General features: G+C 42.2%; 1 protein-coding gene across 4 annotated transcripts in view; it reads left to right on the top strand.

Annotated features, from left to right (window-relative positions):
• The window catches only part of AFF2 (ALF transcription elongation factor 2), a 371,177-nt gene extending 360,748 nt beyond the window's left edge, over positions 1 to 10,429 (top strand). For all 4 annotated transcript variants that reach the window (XM_065689682.1, XM_065689684.1, XM_065689680.1 and 1 more), the window contains exon 21: positions 852 to 10,429. In XM_065689682.1, the coding sequence (XP_065545754.1) occupies positions 852 to 973 (122 nt within the window). In that variant the 3' untranslated portion in view covers positions 974 to 10,429. The remainder of the gene's footprint in view (positions 1 to 851) is intronic.
• The last annotated feature ends 15,597 nt before the right edge of the window (positions 10,430 to 26,026 follow it).

Below are 26,026 nucleotides of genomic sequence, written 5' to 3' on the forward strand. Positions count from 1 at the left end.
TGAGAGCAGGCTCCACTCACCTAAATATAGTGTAAGTGTTGTATATGTAGGAATGCCTGCACCCCAGTGAGCAAAAAGACAGCTGTGGGAGAATAGAGGACACAATCCAGTTCACCATTGAAAGCAATTAGGAAAGGTCTGTTAGCTCTAACAGGATTAGTCTTTCACCCAGAGTGCATCTAACACATGGCATAAACTATTGTGTCGCTTCCTAAATATAGCTCTCTGTTTAGTGACCTTCTGTTAACCCTTCCCAACAGTGGATCCCAGTAGCCTTACCCATCTTTTCTTTCTCCTTATAGGTTTCCATCTCGTATTTTCCTGCTGTGTTCCTTTGCTCTTATTACTTCTTCCTGCCTACCCCACACATCCTTTGGGGTCTGCAGCTGCAGCAGAATGAGCAGAGGGCCAACGCTGCTGCAGAGGCAGTAACAGAATTTGGAGGGTGGGGAAAAGAGCAGGCAAGGTCTTCTGTAATATCCAGACTGGTTCTTCATGCCCAGGAGAGAGTACAGCATAGAAAAGGAAGTGCCACAGTTTGTTACCAGCTATTTAAATCATGCAGTCAGCAAACCTAGACTCAGAAAACAGAAAGTGCAAATCATCAGAGCTAAGGAAAGACTATTGGCAACCACTCATACTACATTGTGGTTAACTTCCAGTATGGATCATCTAATTTGGTCTGCTTAAATATATTGCTGCCTTTCTTTCCTACTGACCATGTACTCATGTGTACAACATCTTGCAAACTCACTACTTGCACTGCTGCTGCTGAGTGCGAAGTCACAGTATATGTATGTACTTCAGTACCATTGCCTGAAGGAGTGACTTCTGTTTCTTGTGTATTGCAGAATTCTTTGTAGACCTGGACTCAGTGATGGGACCCTTAACACAACACAGCAGTATGACCAATCTGGTTCGTTATGTTCGCCAAGGACTCCACTGGCTCCGCATTGAGGCTCATTTGTTGTAGTGACTGCTGCCCTGTTCATAACATCCCCATTCTTCTACCTCTACCAGCGCAGAGACGATCACTGGTGGAACTCCACTCATTTTTGGAAGTTTATTCATGTAACTTCATTTTTATTGCCTTTTTTAATATCCTATCTATTGGAAGTAGAAGTCACCATAAATTGAACTTATGACTCAAGAGCAGTATGTGTTGTACCATCTAATCATTTTCAACAATTTTCTATGCCTTGTGTCTCCTGGATCCTGCCATCCTTATGTGCTTTATGGAACGGTACATTCCCTGCAGTATTGTTTTAAGTCCATGCTGCCTTCAAGTGAAAACAAAAAAGCACTTTGAGAAGATATGGATTCCTGAGAAATAGTACAAAGCGTCTTAAATATTTGAGGGTATATATGAGAAATCCCTTCTGAAATAAATTAGTAGAAGTTATAGCTATTCATATGATTTAAAATCATCTTCTGAACCTGAACCAAGCTTTTTGACGCTAAATTCTGGCATCATTACCTGACGTAGTACATTCCTAAGGTTTCATGTTTCCTATAGGCTTAATCTCTAAAAGAGAACATTGGATATCTTACAGATACATCATGTAAGATCACCAAAGGTGTTGAGAGGTAAAAGGTTGAAGGAATGCCTCATAAAAGTATGATGACACACTATGCAATGAGGTTTTGATATTACATTCTTCCTGTTTATTGTTGGCTTAGTAATTTCATTAAGCAACAGAATTTATTGCAGTTTTTAGGCAGTTTCCAAATATTAGCTTTCATAGTCTTATCCACCATTCCTATACTAAATCTGTGAATTTTCTTTCAGTTTTCCTCTTTAGTTTCAATCAAATACTCATCCAAGACTTTTTTTCGTGGAACAATCTCTCCTTGCATAGTGACTCAGTGAAAGCAGATTTTAACAGGACTGCTACACTCTGAGCATTGATATTGTATGTGAAAGTCCATTAATAAGTGTATGCAGATTCTTCATGAAACTCTAGAAGTTTAACTAACCAGCTACTGTTGAAACATTATAATTCCATGTGGCATCAGTTTTCACCTGTTTTGTTCATTTCAGAGCATTAGAAACAAACAGTATTATCTTGCTATCTTGAAAAAAAGTCAAATTAAATAAAATCACCAGATTTACCCCAAAGCAATATAACATTTGTTTAATAATGGCCATGAATACTTCAGTCAGATTACCTGTTTTCCAGGCTCTGCATCTGTTTACCCATGCTGTCATGTTTCGGACCATTCCTCTAATGCATGAATAATAATGAGACAATTCAGATAGAATTTCAAAGCAATTGTGAATAAATTACACCATTTCACATTTGCTCTTTCCTCTTCTTTTCTTTTTTTTTTCCCTGTTATAAACTGCACTGCTCTTCTGGTGCCACTGCAAGAAGCGCCGGTGCATGAAACAAAACAAAATGAATTTATATCAATAATTCACAAGACTTTAAATGGTCTCATCTCATTCTTGATACAACGCCTGCATACCTTACTGAACTGTAAAATCCATTTCCATAAACAGAAAATGCTCATAGCAATGTAAATATTATTCTGTCTCATCTCATTGAAATAATACAATATGTGTATTAAATGCCATCCAGATATTAGTTAATTGCAATTACCTTCTGCTATATAAACCTGTATATCCTTTAATCTGGTGAGTTATTGGATTCTACTCACTGGGTTCTAACCAGATAGATAGGAAAAATTTGCATTTAAGAGGTTCAGACTGTTATGATTTTTAAAGCAGGCCCTGGATATTTGCAATAAGAGCAGTTTGAGGACTCTGCCCAGTGCATATTTAAGACAAACCTTACTGTAGCTGTTGTATATTAGCTCCCTGTAGTACTACGTTTTCTTAAAAATCAGTAATTCCTAATGTTTTGTTCCAGAAGACTGTATTGTAAATGTAGCCAAGGTGCATCATTAGAGAAATCATCAAGCTTAGGGTTGTCTGCAAAGGACATTTACAGAACAAGCACATCCTGTATTATCTGCACATTCCTGTTCCTGAACTGGTCGATACACCCTTATCTGTTCTCTTAGGGTTTCAGTAACACGGCTGAAACGTGAATCTGACAGCATTCGTCATGGTGATTATAACCCCAGTGGCTAATGAATAAAACCACGACAGTGAGAACCGTTCAGAAACGTAGATGAAAGGTGGCTGTTGGGTTTTTTTAAAGAAAAAGAAAACAAAACACTTGAAGTACTTTATTTGACTTTTTTAACAGGGTGAGTACTTGAGATGAAGTAATGTTCGGGTGGTTTTGTCATAAGCCACCATTTTCCATTCTTTTTGCAATATCACACTAATGCAATTCAGTAACTATTTAGTCTAATTAAATGCATTGTCATCACTTTTTCCTTTAATGTAGACTGAAGCCCTAGACTTCCATGCATTTATGAAGGATAGATATGCCTTGAAATACAATCTTCAGATACAAGACTGTTCAAAGAAGTAGCTGCAGTCACTCAGTGAAGACAACGTATTATCTTTCCCCTGGGGCTTGCAGTAAACAGACTCCTATCTCTGCATTTACCCCATGTTCACAATCTTTTCCTTAAACAGCTTAAGGAATTAGCCCACCTTATTTTGTATCCTGTGACTTAGTTTGAAATGTATGCTGAATCAATGGCATGATTATAGTAAGTCCAGCAGTCAAGTCTAGGATCACAAGCCAACTTACTATTTAGCAGTCTTGTTTCAAAAGCGGCTTAGAAACAAATTAAATATGGAGAGTGAATTACCATCTTATCCCTGGAGATGATGCTTCTTTTGGGTTAGTTATTAAGGATTATTGCACTTATACAGGCACTATATTCATCTCATTTCAAATGGCAACATGTCATCTTTGTGGAATCATTTTACCCCTTAAAATATTACTTCCAGCAGAGTTAATCAAATGAGATTGTTTGTTTCAATCCATGGGGAAGCAGCATGTGTTTGCTTGGGCATTTGCTATGTCTGCTCTTAATATAGCCCACTTCAGGCATTTAAACTGATGAACCAAGCTCTTAAAAATTACAAGATTGGCTTCAAATCATGGGTGGGGACTTTTTTAAATAAACTTTTGGGGTTCTTGTATTGCCTTCTGGATACTGAGCTTTGAGACTGATTTTGTGACATGTTTTCAGGCATTTTTCAAGCATACCAAGGGCCAAAAATGACACATTTGTTTTTAATAGTGATAAACTGGGACAGTGATGTAATCTCTTGATTTCTGCAGCTGGGATGTAAGGACACCAAGCTTCATAAAAAATTGCAAGAGCTGACAAGACTCTCGTTTGTGTCCCATGCTTTAGGAGCTTTGGAGCAATATCAATAGTTCAGCAGTGAAGGGAACATATCAGTAAAGGGCTAAATGCAAGCATTTGGAAGCTTCATCAGTATGAGATCCAAGGACAGCAAAGTCCTAAGTGCTCAAGCGAGGCATTTACGTAGCACTTAACCTCCATGTCAAGAGCTGCAGCAGGTCTTAAGTGAAGCATTTGACAATGTGCAGGCAGAATACCCTGCTCAAATGCAGTATCTCTGGCCACATGATGTGTGTTGGATCCCTGAGATCAGGGACCAGAGGGAAAACCTGAAATGATAAATCCATATGGGCCACGTTCCATCAGACTATGTCCTAGTGGATGTGGATCTCAGCTGTGCTCCTTGGGCTCCTTTCAGAGGGCAAATAGTTCTGCCCACGCTTACCAAACTAAGTGTAAGTGGTTCATGCTGAGTTTGGATATCTGGGTTTGGCCCACTATTTCTGCTGTTTAGTTTAGTTTAGTTTAGCTTGGGTTTTATTTTATTTTATTTTATTTTATTTTATTTTATTTTATTTTATTTTATTTTGTTTTATTTGGTTTGGTTTGGTTTGGTTTTTTAGTCATTCTGATTTAGCTTACATCTTTTTTGTTGATAGTGGTGGTGGTGAATTTCACAGCTTGCTGCTTATAGCTTAATTTCACTTTTTATTACATGGTCTTTGGACTTTTAATCATTTAAATAGTCCTTCTGTGAATATATTGTCTCGTTTATAAATTATTTCCTTTCAAAGACAGGGACAGGTCTGTTGATATCAGTGTGGGATTTTTTTGAAGAATAAAAAGATCAAGCTCTTCATTCTTCCTAAAGAAACAGAATCTGAGAAATTGAATCTGGACCATAATTTTTTAGATTTTTTCATTTCACAGATTTTATGGTGTTCTATTATAACAGTTTAGATTCACTGACAAGTTTCTAGGTACTTTGGAAGAAATGTTTTAATTGTATTTTTATTAGTATTTAATGCTGCCTGAATCCAGTGGTTAGTTTCATGAGTGCAACTTAAAAGGCAGCAAAAATGGAGCTGGTAAGGATTCTGACTTGAGTATTAATATATTTCTTTGCTTTGAATTCAGGAGAAACTCCACTACACTCAGTATTGAAGGAAGCATATGTGCGTGTGTGTGTACACATGTAGATTTGGATGTGGATGTGCAACACAAAGTCCCTGCTCAGTACTTCATAGCACAGGAAAAAAAGATGCAATAGCTGTAAAGAGAAAACACTCTTACCACTGCTGAATAGTAGCAGAATTATCCGTGTTCCTCTGTAGTTTGTACATAGTCCTATTTGCATCTGTTGTCTCCTTGCAAGCAATGAAGGTATGACAGGTAGTAGCAACAACTTTGTCATCTTGGTCCTGTGGCCCCTGAAGTCAGCGTCAAAACCACGTGCTGTCAGTGTATTGTTTTTCAGAAGGTTAACTCATGCAATAGACCAGTGTCTTGAAAATTTAAGAAAGGCAAAAATACTTCACAAGTTGCCAAAGAAAACTAATTTGTCATTATGAACCAACTGTGAAATGTCCTATAGGTGGGCAGGTCCACCAACCAAGGGCCTTTGCCTCTTGCAGCATCTCCCCAGCCTCACTGAGTGCACTGGGAATGAGGCAGAGGGGGTGACAATGAGAAGCCAGTCCACTATCCTTATGACATCTTCCAGCTTTACTTTACATACTGTTTTATAAATACAAATAAAACAATTGTTAATGTTGGGAGGGCTCATTTCCTCTGTTTCTGATACTTCTGGACTTCCATGGTATAACCAGACCACTATCACAGCAATGCATATAGGCATTCTGTATTGTCTAATGAGATATATAGAGAGGTAGATCTCAGTAGATAATCACTTGATATTTCATAGCCTATATGCAAAGCCTAAAAGCTCACTTAGTCTCTACTTCAATAAAACCTCCCTGCTACTGAATGCAAAATATTCCTGCCTGCCTTAGAGAGCAGCCATCTTCTCTGCAGTACTCTGCCTTTCTGGTGGACTCAGTAGCTTTATTTTAGCCATTCTGTTTCAAAAATCTTTTGTCTGTTTCTTTTGTCTTCCAAGATCAGTGATCGCCTCACACCAGTTTAAACCCATGGTGGTAGCTGTGAAAGTCAAAAGAGAATGAGCTCAGATTTTGTGTACAGCCAGGGGGATCCCGTGGCTCTACAGATAGAAATGAGAGCAAATTCAGGTGCAGGTGAGTTACTGCATAAAACTGGTGTCAGATAAGAATCAAATCTGACCTCCTTACGCGACAGAAATACTATCAAGATAAGCTGTGCCCAGAAGCACAGGGTATGTAGCAACATCTCAGGCAGCTTGTTGGCATTGTAATCATATGAGGCAATGATAGAGATGTGAAAAGTGGTTTAGAGAAACTGGGGCAAGTTGGTGTGTTCTGGCATTACGAATTTAACCTGTGCATGCTTCACACACATACTGTTGGTATGTCCTGTACCATGGTATCCTGCAAAATCTGAATGTGGCACCATCCCATCCAGTTCCTTAATCCACCCCAGGGTGCCACCGCATCTCACAAAGAGCTAATGCTTATGTTTGCCCTGAAGTCACCATAAAATTAAAACAATTTTTCCCTTGCAACTCCATCAAGGACCAAGCCCAGGGACAAAGTGGCTGGCTCAGGCAGCAATGTGTGTGCTCAGTGCTCTGGAGAGAGGCTGCAGAAAAGACCTGACCTTGCCTATTGCGGGCTGTGGAGCCACACACAGCTCCCTGAGCCCTCACCCTGCTCAGGGTTTTGGACTGCTACAGGTCTGCATAACCCTGACCATTGGTGTGCAGATGTGGTGGGGGACCAGGGCTGTGCCCAAAAGGAGTGAGTGGCCCTAGGCCCAGCACCTGGGTGCAGCAGAGCTGAGGCTCTGCATTGCTTTTAGCTCTTGGTCCTCTGCTGCTGCAGGTGGGACTTGGATTTAGGCACTCCGTTTTCCATGCAGTGAATCTGGGAGCACCAAAGTAGTTGACAGAAGTGGTGCATGTGGTCACATCATAAAACTAAGGCAATAGTCACTGTATGCAGAATTGCAATTTAAATTGTAGTGTCCATGGGACCACTTGTGCTTACAGGACTCTAGCTGAGTCCAACTGATGCCAGTTATTAAAGCCATGTGAGTGGATGATGCAGCTGTTTGTGACTTGTGTTCTTTAATTTTAACTGAGCTCCCCTCTATGCAAGTCCTGTAAGTGCTCTGTGCTGGATATAAGCTTACTCACAGTTGTGTGTCAGTTTGGTGTAATTCCATTGAAAACCCAATCAAACAGAAATAGCTCTAATTTCTAGTCAGTTATTTCCTTCTCTGAATTAGAAGAAAAGTCAGATTCTGAAGTGAATTTATTGTTTTAATGGACAACAGTAATTACAATGGACCAAACTTTGAGCTAAGCAAATGTAAAGTAACTTGGCTCAGCCTGTGGAATTCGTGGGACCAAATTCTGCTGTCATGAGACGATCACACAAGTGAGCACTGTTTATCAAAGGGGAAGCTGGTTAGCAGAAACGGCATAGACTATTGAGCGAGACCATAAATTGCATTAAGCCCATCAATTCAATGGAATTACACCTATTTTTGTTCCGGCTTAGCACTCTCACCCCACTGAAATTAGTTCAATGTCTCTGGACTAGAGCTGGCATAACTGCAATCAGACTTGCTCTTCAACCAGACCTTATGTTGACTCAGCCCAGCTCAGGGAAACCACCATTGACTTCAGTGGCAACGTGGAGTTATGGACATGAAGAAGCTTTGACCCACTGGCAGGAGGCTTTTACCAATGGATTTATAAATTAACTGAATAGTGGATAACAACACACGTACTTTATTTATGATAGAGGTAAAGTACAAGTTCCCCAGCTGGTGTAGGCTGGTATAGGAGTACTGACTTCAGTGGAGTTAATCCAATATGCACACACTAAGGAGCAAACCCTCCAACCCCAGACTAATTTTTGCCATATCTCTATGCAGACAAGCTTCCAAAGCTTTTATCATCATGCCTTTTTTACTGATCATGCCAATGAAATCATTAATGTACTATAATCCTTGCCTTTAAGGAGATACTGTGCTTCGCAAAGCTATGCAGTATAGAGCACATCATAAAACTGCTTTAGACCACACAGTCTGGGGAGGCATTACCAGAAACCAGAGGAACAGAGCAGCTCTTTATCTGATGTTGGTGACATGTTCACTCTGCACTTCCACCACCGAGTTTTGCATATGGAGTGAATGATGGCTGTACATTTCTGATGACTGTGGGCCAGAGCTTCAGCTGATGTGCCTCTAAGTAGCTCCGTAGATGTCAGGGCTGATTTACACCAGCTGAAAAACTTGTCCTCTGCCTTTTCATATCGTACTGCATGCTCTAATGTAGCTTTATCAATACATACTGAAGCTGAGTATATATTGAACTCTTCTGATTCAGCACCAGATAGTCCCTGCTAAAAGAATTGGAGGGTAATTTCTGCCTGCCATCTAGGCTTGCATGTGTTTTGGTCTTAACTGAAAGGCATGTTGCAATTTCATTACCTCTGAGTTTAAATATTTACCGGCATCAGCATTAGCTTGCATAGAAAAATGGCAAATAAATTCAAACGTGTCATAAATGCTCTCAGTCTAGAAATGGAATCTGTTACTTTAGCTCAAAGACATTGCAGCATTCTAAAATGGTTTTTCTAATTCAAAAGCTGTGGCAAATATTTATCTAGGCCCAGTTTTGCTGTTCTTCCCCTGAGCATCCTCATCGGCAGGTTGCTCCACTGAAAGCCACAGGAGTAACTGTGTAAATTAGTGCTGAGCACACAGATTGCAGAATTGGGCACTGAGGATGTCAGGTTGATGCAATCAGGAGTTTAATTTTAGCCATATGTATCATTTGAGGACTCTTAAAAATCTGTACATTTTATCCAAGCTGACAGTCCTTGTAGTTCCATCAAATATTGTATAATTTATTCCTGCCTGTATTTTTGACATCTCTGGATTACATATTTTCTACTGAATCTTAAATGCTGTTTTTTTAAAACCCACATTCCAGAGGTCTAGGACATATCACCACAGAATATGAAAACAAGTCAAAAGATCTGGTTGTATTTTGCTCCGGTTTTGAGCTGTCCTTTTCTTGGTGTTCTGTCTTTGGCTGTAGTACTCCCAGTATTTTAAAAGCGGCTTGATTCAATTCAAGATCCTGCCTGTCTTTTGAGGAAAAAAGAAAGCAAAATACAGCTAAGGTTGGGGAAAAGTAATCATGCAAGCTCAGTGGGTGTTCGCTCTTCCTAGTTGTCCTGGTTTTTAACCCAGCCATGTTGCGAGTAGCCAAGTCTGCGTGTTCTCTTGCCCACGTTTCTGGCTCTTGTGGCAAATACTAGATTTTCCTTTCTTTTTGTTTTTTTTTTTCATTTTGTGTATGTGTGTGTGCGTGTAGAATGAACCAAAATATCAGGAAAATTTATATACACTTTCTTCTGGTTCCTGGAAATAGAGCAACATTATGACCTTACGGTCTTCCAGCAAAAGTCTGATTTAATTTCTGCATTGCAGTGCAACTTAATTAGCTACTGGAATTAGATTATGGTTTACTAAATGCCCTTTACCTTACATTCTTACTTTTTATTTACTGTTGAAGTAGCCTTTTTTTTTTTCTGTCATGTGTGGAAATACCGCATCAATAATCACTGCAATTCCACAAGGTGTCTTTGTTCTGAGCAAGCATGTTATTCTTGTAAAGTTTTAAGTATAAGTTAAGATGTTTTGTACAGACCAAGGTAACTGTTAAAATGTCAAGCAATTACTGAAATGTTGTATAGTTCTAAAAGTTTGATTTCTTTTGCTTTATATGTATAAAATTGTATCTTGCCTGTTTTGCTTTGTATTTCCAACGTGTTGCACAATTATGCATTTTGTTTACATTTGTTCCTTCTTCAGACAAAAACAAATAACAGTAATACTTTATGTACAAACATTTTAAATGTACTTTTGTTGGTTTTAAACACAGTGTCTCTGTATAAATAATATTGGTTGAACTGGTACCATTGTGTCTCTCATAGAGGGATTAATTATACTGCCAGTGCATTGAATTATTTAAAAAAAAAAAAAAAAGTAAAATAAAATTTTTATGAAAATGTAACCCATTTTATCACTATAAATTATTCTGTCTTCTGCTATTTTCTCATTCCCCTCCCAGGACACAAGAAGTATGGTACAGTAAGTACTGTTCGTGGGAGAGCTGTCATTGGTTTTAATTTTTAATCAATGTGTTTGTGTCATTGCAGAGACTTAGAATGACTCGATGTTAGAAAATAGTTCAGTGCTGATACCAGCTGCAAAGTTATGGGATCAATAGTCTGTTTTCCCCATCCCTGAGGGGCCTCTGCTGCACGACAGTGGCCTGAATGCTGTCTGTTCCAAACCCCACCTGAAAAGCATAGGAGCCCGGCTTCAAAGGCAGGATATTTTTGGTTGCTTGCCCAAGGCTCCAGCAAGACTGAAGTGGTGTAATTCCGCATGCTGACCCTCTGTGCAGGGGTGTGCTTGTCCCCAGCGGCTTCCTGGGATGACAAAACTAGAATCACCAGATTTTATATCATCATCACAGCTCTGAGACACAGTGCCAAGAACACCGGCTCAAAAGAGATGTAAAAAGCTCTTGGGAGATGCTCAGCAGCTGAGCACAGAGCAAGTGAGGTCAAGCCACCTGCCGGGAGGAATGAACCGCAGCACTCCCAAAACAGAGACATCTCAGGTCACTGTCCCCAAGCAAAAGAAGCCATGGCTGTGGTGTGCTGTACAGCCCTGCTTAAAACCTGTTACCCTAGTCTGGAGAATCGCATGCTCTGGAGATGCTGCAGGAAGGGGAGGTGGCTGGTGAGTGTCTTAGCCCAGACAGTGTCGGGCATGGAGAACCCACGATAAAGGTGGTGGTGCAGAAGGATGCCTTCAGAGCTGTACCAGTACATATCAGTCTGGAGGCCGAGTATTTATTGTAATGTCCTACTAAAAACAAAGGGCCACGCACTGACACCCTCCAGCTTCTCTGCACCACTCTGACCACATGAAGCGGCTTAAAGCTGTCCAGTCTGACCAGACTATGGCTTTCCCAGTGTTCTTCATCCCACTCGTGTGAATGGTTACCTGTAAAGCACATGCTAGAGCCCCAGTCCTTCTTAGCAGTGGGTTACTTCAGAAGAAAACTAGAATGGGGTATTTGGAGCTCACTGTGTATCACGTTTGCCTGTTTTGCATTCAAGGGGCCAGGAAACATCCTGAGTATCTCAGAGAGAGGCATCTTTAGGGTCAGTGGGGGAGAAGGCAGGTCTGATGCTGCATGTGCCATCCATTCCTCGAGTCCTTAGCATCCTCTGGCTGTGCCCAGAAACCCGCTTGAAGCTTCACTTCAGACAGCTCACGTCGTTCCCTGCATGCGTAACCTTGTAATCGGCTGTGAAGTGTTCTGTGATCCCAGCTATGAATGATGAATGGCTTCACATAAACCTGTGCTGTACAGCACTGTTAGTGCAGCTGCACAACGCAGAAAACAGCCCTCTAGAAAAAATAAAGAGAGGATAATTATTCACACAGCCAGTATGAAGGATTCCCACAGGAGCAAGGATGCTGGGCTGCTGACTAGATGGAGCAGTGTATCCTCCAAACATGGCCATGATGGGGGTAAGAGAAGATGGGCATTTGGATGCTCACTTTCACGCACAATTTCACAACAACCTCAGGCAAGGTACTGTATGCCCTTTTCCCCAGCCAAGGAGATGTCTTCCCTCTCTCCCTGGCTGTGTGGGGCTGAGGCAGTGAAGTAGGATGTTGGTAAGAGCTATGTAAGGCTCAAGAGAGAGACTGAAGGGCTACAATTTCTCAGCCACCTAAGATGATTTTACTGCACAACTCCTTCAGGAATGAATCTGGCCCATGACAGCTGCCTTAGTTAGACCACAGGACGGTTACTTGCCAGCAGAAAAGACATAGGGATTGTGAAGCCTTATTTGTACCTGGAAAGTCTGGCTGGAGCTTCCCATGGCCTGTGGAGCTAAGGAGTAGGAAGAGTAGCCTAAATCTTTTCACTAAAAGGCTGGGACTCTCTTCAGCCCCTCCTAAATGGTTCAAAAGGAACGCAGTGCAGTATCAGCTCCACGTAATAAAGAGGAATTTCACTTATCAGCTGCATATCAAAGTGAATTTAGATATCCTTTTATCCCTTTGATTGAAAAAGGCACGTGTATGGGGAGTTTCAGGGGGTTTTGTCCCCATAGTCTGCCCAGGCGGCTGGAAGGACTTTATTATACCTAATGTAAACGTGTTCAGCACACAAACCACATGTGAAGTTAACATTAAACAGAAGTTTGTGGTCATACGAGCTACAGGAAAGTCCCTGTTGATATTTTTTGGTACGTATGTTGACAGGCCTTCTGAAAAAGAGACTTTCTCCTGGATACCTGTGAGCATATGGAAACAGCTAAACACAAGGGAAGAGTTTGTAGGTTAGACCCCAGGAACGGGACTGCAGAAGAAAATTGAGTGTTGGCCTTCCTAGGCCAGAAGTATTCGGCAAATTTGGGCAGCAACCTTTAGGATCAGTTTTCCTTCAAGTTACATCTCATTCATGTGCAAAACCATCTTTGGGGCTGTTCTCAGCTGCTTTCTGGTTATGGTTGTCCCCTGCTCCTGGGCACCTTGTGTGTTCTGCTGGACTCAACAGTGATTTACAATGCAGGCACGCAGCTCCCTGAAAATGTGGCTGCTGGCATTTGTAGGATTGCATGAAGAATTGCTCAAGGGCTTACATTTTGAAAGGAAAATTTAAGTGAGAGTACAAAAAACCCCACACCACAATAGCCACCACTACCACCACCACCACTGGATCCCCACTCTTCAGCCAGCTCCAGGCAGAGTTCACCCTTTTGTCTGCAGGATGCTACAAGAAATGTGTGTGGCTGGATGTGATGAAGCCACATGAGAAGTCCTCCATTTTCTGCTTTCTAAAAGAGCTGAGTCTCGCTGCCTGGGTGCCGGGGTGGCAGCTCCCCTGCCCTGTCACCCTCAGTGACACCTCAGTGCCATCTGCTCCCATCCAACACACCAGCTATGATCCCCTGTTAGGATGAAGCTCCGGAGTGTTTGCTGTGCAATTCCCACTTTTGGCAGAGGCTGCTGGAAAACCCGGCACAGCCCTAGTACCCCTTAGTGCTGTTTCCGGGTTTTAGGCAGCACTGGGAGCTTCGTTTAACTCTCCATTCCAAGGAATTTTAGCATCATGATGGTGTAACAGGGAGCAAATTCCACAGCGTTTTTTTTCTTTTTTTTTTCTTCCTTTTTTTTTCTTTTTTTTTTTGGCAACTCTACATTCGCTGCTTATCAAGCAGGAACTAAATAAAAAGGCTGTTATTGTGCTTCGAGCCATCAATTTAAGAGCAATCACCTATGCGTTTGGGATGTGCTGGCAGGGAATTATCTGCAATGAGAAGCTGTTGCCAATCAGCGTTGTAAAAGCCCGTTGGCTTTAGCTGTACCTAGAAGTGGATGCGACTCATTCTGTTAAGTGTAGCACTCAGATCTCTAATGCCCTCTATGGTTTTGCAGATGATTAGCCTAAAGGGGCCTCCTCCAGATGGGTGTCCAGGGCATTCATGGTGCCCCAGCACTGCTGTCACCCCATTGTCCTGCTGCAGCCTGCCTGGCTGCACGAAGCTGCAACCAGAGGCAGCAGATATGCCATGGGGGAGCACAAATGCTGCAAAATCATGACTGAGACAGGACAGAACATGTCATAGGAGCAATGTGCCTGGGAAGCTCTGACATTGGCATTGAGGAACCATAGGCTATCATGAAGGAAATACTTTTATGTTAAATGTTCCACAGTCAAGATGACATGATGTCTCTGGCTTGGACCAAGCTGCATCAGTGAGCCTCTGCCAGCCTCAGGCAGAGACATGAGTTTCTCCCTCAGGGCTGCTATGACTGAAGTTCACTTGGGTGTCCAGAGACTGGATACAGACATTCTGGCAGCAGGCTCTTTTCCATGCTACTCAAATAAATCCCTTCTTGGCTCCATTGTGCTGGTGTTGGTTCAAAGACAGATCCACATTCTCCAGGCAGCCCCAGTACGATGGTGATGAGGGACTGGCCTCACAGACCATCTAATTAGTTCTGTTGTAGGCAGAAGAGACCTCCTCTGCTGCTCAGCGTGGCGGGCTGCTCTCTTCTTTGGCAGCAATGTCCTTGTCACTTTTGACATTGGGGATATGAAGAACCCCTGCAACTAGGTCTGCCCCACAGGGTTTGCTGTTATCCCAACTCATCCTGCTGAAGGGATGGGCTTGCTCAGCCAGTAAAGGTACATTTGAACAAGGACTTACTAGGTGAAGTTTAATGGCCTGTTGGTATTCAGGAGGTTAAAGTAAATGACCACAATGACTAAAAATTGATCCATTTATTAATCAGGTCACCGGCCCTCACCACAGTGCCTTCTGGAGAGAGATGGAGGCTGAGCCTAAATCCAGGTTATTTCACACTGACATAACGTGCCAAATTGCAGGGTAAATGAAATCAGATTCAGGCTTTCAGATTTGTAACACCAGCATGATAAACAATGCAGCTGCATTGACTACTCAGGGTATACACAAGCGTAACTATGATTTCGCTGTCAAAACTGGCATCTCCTGTAGTGAATGCTGGATTCTCTAGGCCGATGGAAATGTCACCTCCATGTCTCAAGGAGGCATTTCAATCTCAATCACCTCCAAATCAATCAGTGAAAACAGCACATCTATTTCAATAACGAAGTGCTGTGGGCCAGCACACAAAACTCCTGGTGCCTGGCACCAGGGCTGCTGATGTGGTGCCAGTCCCATGGCTCAGGCCCAGCTCTCTGATCACTTCCTCCAGCACCATCAGCCCCCCAAAGTTGTTGCTCACGTGTGATTCCAGGAGGGTAATTTATTACCCTGAAGAGACTGACTCTTCTTTCCCATCTATCTATATCTCCATGCTACACTGTTTATGTTAGCATAATCATTCCTCACAGAGAATGCCAATAAACACTGGAGACAAAAGCATCACCACCACTACTACCACCACCAAAAAGCCCAACTGCTAAATAATTCCTAGAATGAGTTGTCAGAAACCTTTTATTTACTGATTCCGTGCATTTCATTTATTCCTGGCAGCAGGCCAGCCTTTCTGACAGTTAAGATTTATTGATTTAATTGCCTAGGGTAACCATGCAATAAAATCATCTCAAAGATAAATTTTCATGGCACAGTGCAGCATTGAAGTAATTTTTCAAGTGCTATGGCTATATTTCTGCAGGTTACAGGTGCAAAATTTGCTTAAAGCAGAAATGTCTCATTATTGTAACCCCAGCACATCAGTGTGGTCCTTCCTGTGAAACAACTTTCTCTTTTTCTTTTCCTCTCTCCTTTCTTTCTCTTTCTTTCTCTTTGTCACTGGCTCTTTCTCTATCTTCCCCCCTTTTTTTTTTTTGAGGGGGACAGCACAGGTCTTTCAGAAGAGAAATTATATTTCCTTAATTGGTTCATATATTCAATGCCCAGGAGAAGTGAAGCTCAGTTTAATTAGCAGTGGGCTTAGAGGTTATTTACAATGTTATACAGAAGCATTTGTTTCCAGCTGTGTGATGCTTTTTAACACAGAGGCCTCACATGGTATATGATTGCCATTTGTGACATTATAGTTTATTGAATCTTTAGATCTTTTTATTTACACTGTTACAGGGCTCATTATAGTTCAGAACAAGGAGCAAATTAAAATCTCCCACTAATTCCCAGGTTAATGGTAACATGTCTGTAGTCAGAGATAGTATAAACTTTGGACAACGTGAAATGTTTTGTTCTCTCTTATGAGCTATTTGGGGTGGGGGATGCTGTTTGGTTCGAGTGTGGCATTTAATGGCTTATTGCTCTGGCAGCCTTGGCAGCTTCCCTTGCCAGATCTGAATGTTTCATTTCACTCTCCTGCCCCACTGAGGACATTTGGCCAAAAGCAGCTCTGAGGTGCTGCCAGCACCATGGTGGTACCAGCCTTCTGCTGAGCCACCCTGGCCTCTGTGAACCATGCCAGAGCTAAGTCCAGCAGCCCAAACAGTACGAACTAGGAATCAGGGGGTTTGCTCTGCCAACCTGGCACAGAAATGCAGTGAGGACAGCAGATAGCCATGGTGGGGAGACAATGAGCAGCCAGCTCCCAGGCACCTCCTCAGAGTGATACTATCACCTGAGACCTGCTTTCCCATCAGACCTGTGCTGCTGTGGGACAATGGTGCTGTCTGTGTTACCATTGTTAATCCACAAATGGATCAGATAGAGGGTTTTGCAAAACAAGTTTATGTTAATTCAAATTATCAGTAATAAAATGTGAAATGGGCTTGACAGCTTACTTTTTCTGGTGGAAAAGAGATCTTGGACTTACAGATTTGCTCACCTGACAAGGTTGTAGATCTCACATGGTAAACACCAACTTTAAAGCCTAGGACCTTTATGCTTGCAGTTTAACCTCTTCGACCTCTACCTCTCTGACTTCAGCCTTTCATTATGTGAAATATGAAGGCAGGTTGGATACATAAAAAAAGAGTATAAATGAGAAGAGAGGCAGTTGAATCAATAATGTCAATAAAGGTAGACCTATTTATAGAGAAACAATGTCAGCATATGACAAACCTGTGAGTAAACTGGCTGAAAGCCCAGAGCTTTGTACTGGTTTGGAGATCCTGAAGGGATCTGAGCAGCAAGAAGCACAATCAGTAATGCCAGGGCTCAGAAATGCCAGGGCTCAGAAACATCAGCCATGCCAACTGGGGATCAGGAAAACCAAAGGGCCCTAGGGTGGGAGAGGGTGATGGAAGGAAGAGGAGAAAAAGGACACAGCTTCAAGTATTGTTGAAGGGAAATGCCAAGTCCTTAAGGCTGGGCGGCAATAGTGAAAGCAGAGGTCTGTGTTCACTGAGTAGACTGTGAGCCATGCAGACCTGCCACAATGCAACCACACATCAGCCTCCAAGCACCAAACATCAATAGGCAGATCCAAAAACCTGTCCATGTATTCAGAACAAACACCCCAGAGGTACCAACTAGATACACAAGCCCCTCCACTGATCACCAAGAGAAGGAACTTGTCAGCTTCAGAGAATCTGATTCACTGTAACCAACTTGATACTTGGGTTTGGCTTTTTTTAAGATAAGAGACCACTCAAAGCAACCTGAACACATCCTTGAGTCTATACTGAAATCTATAAATCATTAACATTGGCTAGATGTAGCATCCTGCTTCTTTTCATTGACTCCGCAGAAAGTCAAGGGATGTGAGCTTTACTAGAGTCAAGTTTATACTTGCAGACACCAGTCCTAAGGGTCATTGGGGCCTACTGTGAGAAGTCACATTCTGAGCATACTCTTGGTAATCAGCATTAGTAGAAACATTTAAAAAGAACATCATTTCTGTTTCAGGTGAACATTTGAACAACTTTTGTTCTAGTTTGAAGGCAAAATTATAATTTTCTTCCCCCTAATTGCCAAAATTCTCCTTTTCTGCCTCCTGACCTCAAAAACTCCACATTTGGGAAACTTCAGTAGGTCCTTCCAAGAGCACTCAGAAAACTTCATCCTGTGGTATCAGTCTGACTTACAAAGTGTCCTTTGTTATGGTTTCATTTGCTTAGGTTCTGAGATGTCTTCCATGAAGTAGGACACACCAGATCATAAGAGCAGTTGCATTTCTGCTGATTTTTAAATTTCACAAGTCACTGCTGCTATGGGCAGGCTGACACCCCAGGAATGTAAAAGTACATGAAACACGATAGACTCATGTTTGTGGGGAAGTTCAGAAATAGCAACCAAACCAAGGAGCCTTCAAGTGAATAAAAACCCATTCACAAATGCAAACAGTGAGATCAGGCCTATGCCCTAGGTCGTAGGTGTGTAAAGCCAGATATGTAGCATATAAATGTGTGGATACGCTGTACGTTCCCAATAAACAAACATAAGAGGAGGTAGACGCACATCAGAGCACACAGATCACTTGAGCCCTACCAAAAAGCCACAGTCCTGAGCCCTTCCAGGAGATCTGAGTCATCCTCATTTGAAGTAGGCAGTCAGGGAAAACACCAGAGAAAGCATAAGAGGTGGCCAGGTTTAGAGGGTCTTGGGAGGGGTGGTGTCCAAGAGCCACATCCTAAACCATGCCAGGGATGCTGGATTTACTGCAGCAGACCCAGTGTTCAGTCTGGTGCCACATTAGCCCAGTTCTGGTCACAGAGTGTGTGCTAGATGTCCCAGACAGAATGTAAATAAAAAGGGAAAGGGCTATCAATCATGTAAAGACCCCTACCGACACATACTGTGGTCACATACATAGCACAGACACCTCTAAAAAGCTCATTTTTTAAAAACAGATTTACCAGCTGTTTCAAAACCCCTGCACTTTATTAACATTGAGAACATGTCCTTTGATATAAACTCTTCTAGAAATGATTCAGATGAATTAGCACAGGAAAATCTTGCTGAGTTGGAAAGCACTGAATCGGAAGCAGTGGAGTCAGTGAATAATGAAAGTAAACCATCATTTTGAAGTATGACTAATGGTGACTTGGTCTGTCTAGAAGAACAAATAATCAAGACATACTACTTGGCCCCAAAACTGGGCTGAACCTTTTCTGAAATGACTTCACTGTTGTATGAAGACTATTAACAAAACAGGAAACCCTGCCAACTTGTGGACTACAAGTCCAATGAGAATTTCACTTGTACACAGGAGAGACAGATGATTCACTTTGTAAAAGAGCAGGACTTACTACTCTTAGAGGCAATATTAATAGATCCATCCGAAATTGCCCATGGAAGAGATCTATTGACAGTGCCAAGATCCTTAGCTGAAAAATGTGCAGAGAAACTTGAATCAGCAATATAGAATGCTGCAGTGAAGTGATTACATTTTGTGGCACCTAAAATGTTTTTATCAAAGGATGACTTGACAAGACATCAAGATAGCTAAATGCTTACGGCTGAATGTCAATCAAAAACTTACATGTATTATTCAAGCTGCAGACTGAGCTTCAGCTAGGCAAAGGGAAAATACTAAACTGAGGCTTATGGAGATTGTGTCTGTGAAAAGATAGCAGGTATCTTTTGCAATCTAAGTACATTATTTCTGCTTCTTGGACTGGATGTGCTGGGTGTGATTTTACCAACTGCTTGGGGAATGAATTTGACCCATTGTGTCTCATTTAGGAGGTGGGGTAAATACATTGTCTAGGCATGGTGTGGTTTCAGGACACAGAAGTTTTCAGCTCAGTGCTGGTAGTACAACAGCTGATGGCTGCCAGATGTAGTATGCAGCAGAAATAGCTGCCATCAGGAAAAAGGCCTTCTCTTTCTAACAAGAAGGCAAGAACTGAGCTGTGATTCAGATTTAGCACAATGATCCATCACTGAATACTCCCACACCAAAGTATAATCTCCACCTGTAGGAAGGTACCCCCTTAACCCCAACGTTTTAAAGCCTCAAAGCAAACTGAGCCCACCATAACTTACCCAGTTCAGCATCCCAGCTCTGAGCTGTTCCAGCACTCAGCTTCTCTGGGATGGATGGGAAATAGTCCGTATTTTTGATGGTCTCCAAAGACCTGGTGAAGCTTAAGTGACTCACTCTCTGTACACAGGCTTGGTTTATGACCACACCAATGGTCATCAAGAACATGCAAGTACTCTTAGGAGCAGGATGTGCAGCTGAAACTGCCACTGACTGTTTTTCTATCTTCAGAGCTGTATAAAAGGCATAAGCCTTATGCTCAGTCCTGCAAAGCACCATAATCAGTTTCTAGCTTAAACAGCAAAGCCAACTTCATAGAATCATAGAATCAACTAGGTTGGAAAAGAACTTTAAGATCATCAAGTCCAAACATTACCCCAGGAGTGCCAAGCCCACCACTAAACCATGTCACTGAAGGCCTCATCTGCAGTGTTTTTGAACACTTCCAGGGATGGTGATTCCACCCTACAACAAATGAACAACTAGAAGAGACAATTTATCTCTATGCCTTTATGCACATGCACATATACAGATGCTTTCTTAATTGCGACCACATCCTAAGGGTTACATGGCTAAGAAGCCAGGGGACACACATTATACAGTCCAAGACTTGCGTTTATACAATTCCAGTCATTCCATCCACATTGTTTCCTACAGAACTCTCAGAGCATCTGACACCAAATTATTAATTTTACTATGGAAGTGATCAAAATAGCAGCAAAATGATGTGACAAAGAATGCCTGGGAAGCAATGGCAGCACAGAGACCAGACTTGGGAATAACCCACAAGTGGTCACACAGAGAGGAGAAACACATATTTTCACTCTGCTTTCCTCTGTGTGGCCCAGCTGAAATATAGAGCATCACCTGAGAGAAGGACGGAGTGGAATTATTGCACTATTAAAACCAGGAGTGAAACAAAGGTAAACACAGCCTCGTGCTTGATCTGCTGTCTCCTTGCAACTGCCTAATTGCTTTCCATACCCAAGGGGTTTGCAAGGCAAGAGTGGGAGCAGAATTAGAGAGAACTGCCTTAAAGATGTTAAATATACCTATTAAGGAGAAAAAAAAGCAAATTTTCCTATAGGGCACATGTATCAATTAAACCTTTCAATGGGGACACCTCCCTTGTGCTCCCAACATTAACACTGGCTATGTTGCACAACTCTATTTACCCCTCTAGATAATATGAATAACAGTTACCATAGCAATTATTACATTTTATGATGTACATAAAATTCCTGATGGAGTTAAGAGATAGGGTCAGTGTTTAATCTTAGCTCAGCATTTAGCAAGCTTTCCGTCCTAGATGTTTTGATTACTCAGGAAAGCCTTAGCCTGCACAACACAATGAAGGACTGGAAAGTTGTAGGGCAATTCATAGGAGAAGGGGCGTGCATGAGGATATGTGCACTAGCTTAATAACCACGTGAAATCACTGGCATTTAGGACCCTCCAGAGAGGAGCTTTCCCAGCTGGCTCGTGATCCCTCATACCCTGAGTAATTCCAGATTAAATCCACTGACTGTGGAAGTGTACATGACATCAGAAACCCACTGTGTATTTCCAAAATGCAGGTTAATTGGCTCCAGACAGCGTCAAGTGGGTTGTACATGGCTCCAACCATAGGGTTTCAGCTTCTTCATCCCCAGCATGGCTCAGAGGGAAAGTGGTACAGTGCACAAACGGCCAGAGCTGTGGAAATGATGTAAGATGTCTTCCACTTGCATTTTATTGAGAAAGCCTATAAAATTCAAAATCCAGCTGTGCACATTGGTTCAGTCTGCCTATTAAAAGGGCGGCATTTTCTCATGCCTATGATTGATATGGCTTTAGGCACATCTGTGTACTTACTTAACCCCCTTCCCTCCACCCTCTCCATGTCAAGCCACTACATAGACATGAAAAGTGGGAATTTGTCTTTTGTACGTGAGGGTATAAAAGGCTTCTTGACTTCCACTGAAGAACAATAAGTGGCAATTCACTTTGATTCCCTCTTGATGCTAATTTTACCTTAGTTTGACTCAGGGAAAACATGGAAGCTCAGCACCAGGGTTATCAGCCCTTTCTCATTCATAACCTCAAAGGTAAAAAAGGAGCAGCCTGGTAAAATGACCTGGACACGTGTTACAATAGATAATCAATGGCTCTAGTAAGATGCATGTGAAAGCATTTCAAGCCCACATTTCAGTAAACATTCTCCAGAATCTGTGGCTATTTATCAAATATGAATGCACTTTTCAGGATGAGAATCTCATTTCCCTCTGGTGTTTTTGTTCCAGAAATAATTGGAAGTGACAATACAGACAAAGATGATGTTTCAACTTTGTGTTTAAAATAAATATAAGGCTGTCATCAGAGCCGAGCTGTCTTGTGAAGATCCCTCTCACAGGAGTCAACAGGCAGCTCTACTGATAGAGAATAGTGTTCTATTATTGATTAGCTTTTAAGTTCTTGTTACATATTAGATTAGGATAGTTGCATGCATAGGGAATGAATAGCCCAATTACAGTCTAAAACAGCTCATCTCAAAGTGGTTTAGGAATTTGATATTATAGAAAGAATTTTAAGGAAATTACAGAGTTTATTAAGAAAGCCTTCAAGGCAGATATTTACATTTTTTATTGCATGGCTTTCACAATGAGGAGGGCAAAATATCCCTCCTTTATTACATATAAGGTTGGTTTTAGCTCCCACCCAATTAGCTTTTAAAAATTTTGGGAGTTAGGATTTGCTGTATTTGGGGTTTTTTTCTGCATAGAAAGTACCAGACTAAGCAGCCCCAGAGTTATACCTCTAGGGTCACCCAGTTTAAATGAGACTCCAGGGCTTGTTTTGGAGGCAGTGATGGTTCTCAGCAGAAGCTGGCATTCAGATGCTCAGTACTTTCAATTTCTTACTCTTCTGTGCAGGAGGAAAATTTATTGATGGTGCTACAACAGTCACAGCTTCCTGAAGTTGGCCCTCAAGTGGACTGAGCATTGATCACAAGTAACTTGGAGTAAATTCAGCGCCACTCAAGCACATTCCAACCCTCAGCAAAGGCACTGATCTCAGTGACCAAGGCTCTTGTGAACATGGGACCAGCACTGGCATAATACAGTATTCCTGAGAGCACTGATTAATATGCTTTAGTGTTGCCAATTTTTATAGGACTGGAGCAATTCTAGGGATTTATTCTTCATTTTTCAAAATCCAGTAATTCAATTTTATTTTTTTTTCTTTTTTTTTGGCCAAAATCTGGCAACCTTAAGGCTAAGAAATCTTCAAGAGTAGCTTAAGCAAAACCATAGCTGATCGTGTCTGGCATTGGCAATACCCCTCTTCAGGCAGGAGGTGAGACCTCAGGCTCCTAGATCTCCCTTCCAGTTGGTGTTTTGTTGTCCTTGAAGATAAACTGGACAGGCCCCCCAGGGTGGACCCTGGGGATTGCACTGGGGAGCAGTGAGGGCAGCTGGCACAGGGGAAACAGGGGGCTGCAGGCCAGCATGGCACAGCTATGTCCCACAGCAGGGCTGCCAAACAAGCCAAGTGGAGCGGCACTGCATCTGAAATCCCAGACACCGGTCTGGCTGCAGGGGAGCATGAAGCAGAAGTCAATGGGCTGCATCGTGCTTGGCATGCGAGCTGTGACAGGATGGACTGCTGGCATAATTTAGGGACACCTGAGGTGCCTCTGAGAGGTGCTAGCCTTGAGGACTGCATGAGGGTGACAGAGAAAGAGCTGCTTCCTTCCTGCTCTGACCAACACACGCGTGCACACAGAGCTATGGCACCCTCCACCCTCCGTCACAACTCCAGTTTTAGCACCAGCTTTAAAAGCCCGAGCTGTTAAAAAAACGTTTAATGTCTGTCCAAAACACAGACATCTTTCATGATGGTGAAAATAAAATACACAAGAAAATACAGCTTTGAACTTAGGAGAGAGAGGGCACAGAAGCCCAAACTCAAACCTCAACTCTCCGTATCCATTCATCACAGCACCAAGAATACTGCATTTCACAGTTTTCATTCCATATAGCCACCCTGAATATTTTGGCATAGAAAATAACCACTCTTTTTCTACAGAGAGTTTCCAGCCTTCAGCAAGGTGAATAGTTTTAAAAATTGATCTGACTTTCCCTCAAATTTGCCTAGCTAATCATTCCCTTCGTAGGTTAATTTGAGGCTTGCATTGACCACATCTCCAGCAAAGCATGGAAAAGGTCACCACAAATAGATTTCCAAGGCCTTCAAGGGACTCTGTGGGCAAATGGTTGCCACTAATGAACACTGCAAAAGTGCGATTAAAGGTAAAAGGGAGAACCAGGTGGAAGAGTTGCATGACCCCAGGATCCTTGCCAATGGAAAAACCACAGCAGAAATGCTTAATACATGCTCCAGGCCCACCGACTCACTCTTTTTGGAAGGTAATACATGAAATCTGTAGAGAATAGTTCTGCTTACCAAGTTCTACAGCACTGATTGATAGACTCATAATTGTTTTACTCTGCCACGTAAGAAGCCCAAGTTCCCTTCTTTTTTTATGCATGGCTGCAAGCAATGTAAGCACCCAGAAGGCTTTCCTTTGAGAATGAAAGTCCAAGTCCTCATATATATGTGTGCACATAAGGTCACACTGGTATTGCGTCCAGTTCTGGGCCCCTCTGTTCAAGAAGGACAGGGAATTGCTTGAAGGAGTCCAGCGCAGAGCCACAAAGATGATTAAGGGAGTGGAACATCTCCCTTATGAGGAGAGGCTGAGGGAGCTGGGTCTCTTTAGCTTGCAAAAGAGGAGACTGAGGGGTGACCTCATCAATGTTTACAAATATGTAAAGGGTGGGTGTCAGGATGATGGAGCTAGGCTTTTTTCAGTGATATCCAGTGATAGGACAAGGGGCAATGGGTGTAAACTGGAACATAGGAAGTTCCACGTTAACATCAGGAAGAACTTCTTTACTGTAAGAGTGACAGAGCACTGGAACAGGTTGCCCAGGGGGGTTGTGGAGTCTCCTACACTGGAGATATTCAAGGCCCGCCTGGACAAGTTCCTGTGTGATGTACTGTAGGTTACCCTGCTCTTGTAGGGGGGTTGGACTAGATGATCTTTTTAGGTCCCTTCCAACCCTTGGGATTCTGTGATTCTGTGATCTTAGATATCTCTCTCACCCCTCCTGAACTGTATGCTGAGATAGCCCACATGTATTTATACCTTTCCAAGTAAGTTCATTGAGGTGCTGAGTACAGTAGTTTAATCCAGGAAAGTATTTTTTGAACTGAGACTGCCCACATACATTTAAAATTAAACAGGCTCAGGGCAAATTGCCTTATGCCCCACAGATGAACACTTGCATCAAGATACAGTCCTAATAGATAACTGCTTCACCTTGTGCACGCACATCTGCAATCTAATAGGGAAACCCATAGCTTCATGCAGGAAAAGTACACGTGGACATAGCAAGAAAGCAGGCTGGCTTGTACCCATGCAGGGGTGGTAGACATGCCAGAGGAGTCAAAATAAATTACACAGACTAAATGAGAGGTGAGTAGCTGAATCAACTACTTGCTCTCCAGATTTTTAAATTCAAAGTGATCCTTGGCCAGGGACATCGTGTGAGGAAATGCCTTCAGAAGCTCACTGGGGTTGCATCTTGCTCCCACTGCAGGGAATGGGAATTTTACCGTTTGCTCCATAGAGGTAGGCCCACCATCACCACAGCAGAAAGTCCTACCTGAGTTGGGAAATCAGGCTAAATCAGGCAAAACCAGGCAGTTGGTGCCTTACTTTTTCCACTGTAATGAAAAGCAGACAAGTAGCTCTGCATAGCAACACAGAGATCAGTGCAGGGATGTCTGGCCATATGGAAATGTGAATCACTAAATCCAAATCTAGATATCACCTGCCTCAACTGATCAGCTGTAAACTCAGTGGCTCCATTAGCCCCTCCACAACCTTATGCTTAAATATCCCTTTCCTTAGCCTACAGTGAAGAGAATTTCAGTTAGACAATAAAACTTCTTTTAAAAGCAAACAGACCGAGCTGACAAACGCATCATGGATTAGTTGAGCTCCCGTAAGAGCTAGTCTATATAGTCCACTATCTACATTAAATAACCTTCTTCAGTTAAATACATCCACAATGCTTAGCTGTCCAAGTGGACACAGCTCTTACTTTGTTTCAGTCATACATTTTGCAGC

Source organism: Lathamus discolor, chromosome 9 (assembly GCF_037157495.1).
Source record: "Lathamus discolor isolate bLatDis1 chromosome 9, bLatDis1.hap1, whole genome shotgun sequence".
Taxonomy (NCBI): domain Eukaryota; kingdom Metazoa; phylum Chordata; class Aves; order Psittaciformes; family Psittacidae; genus Lathamus; species Lathamus discolor.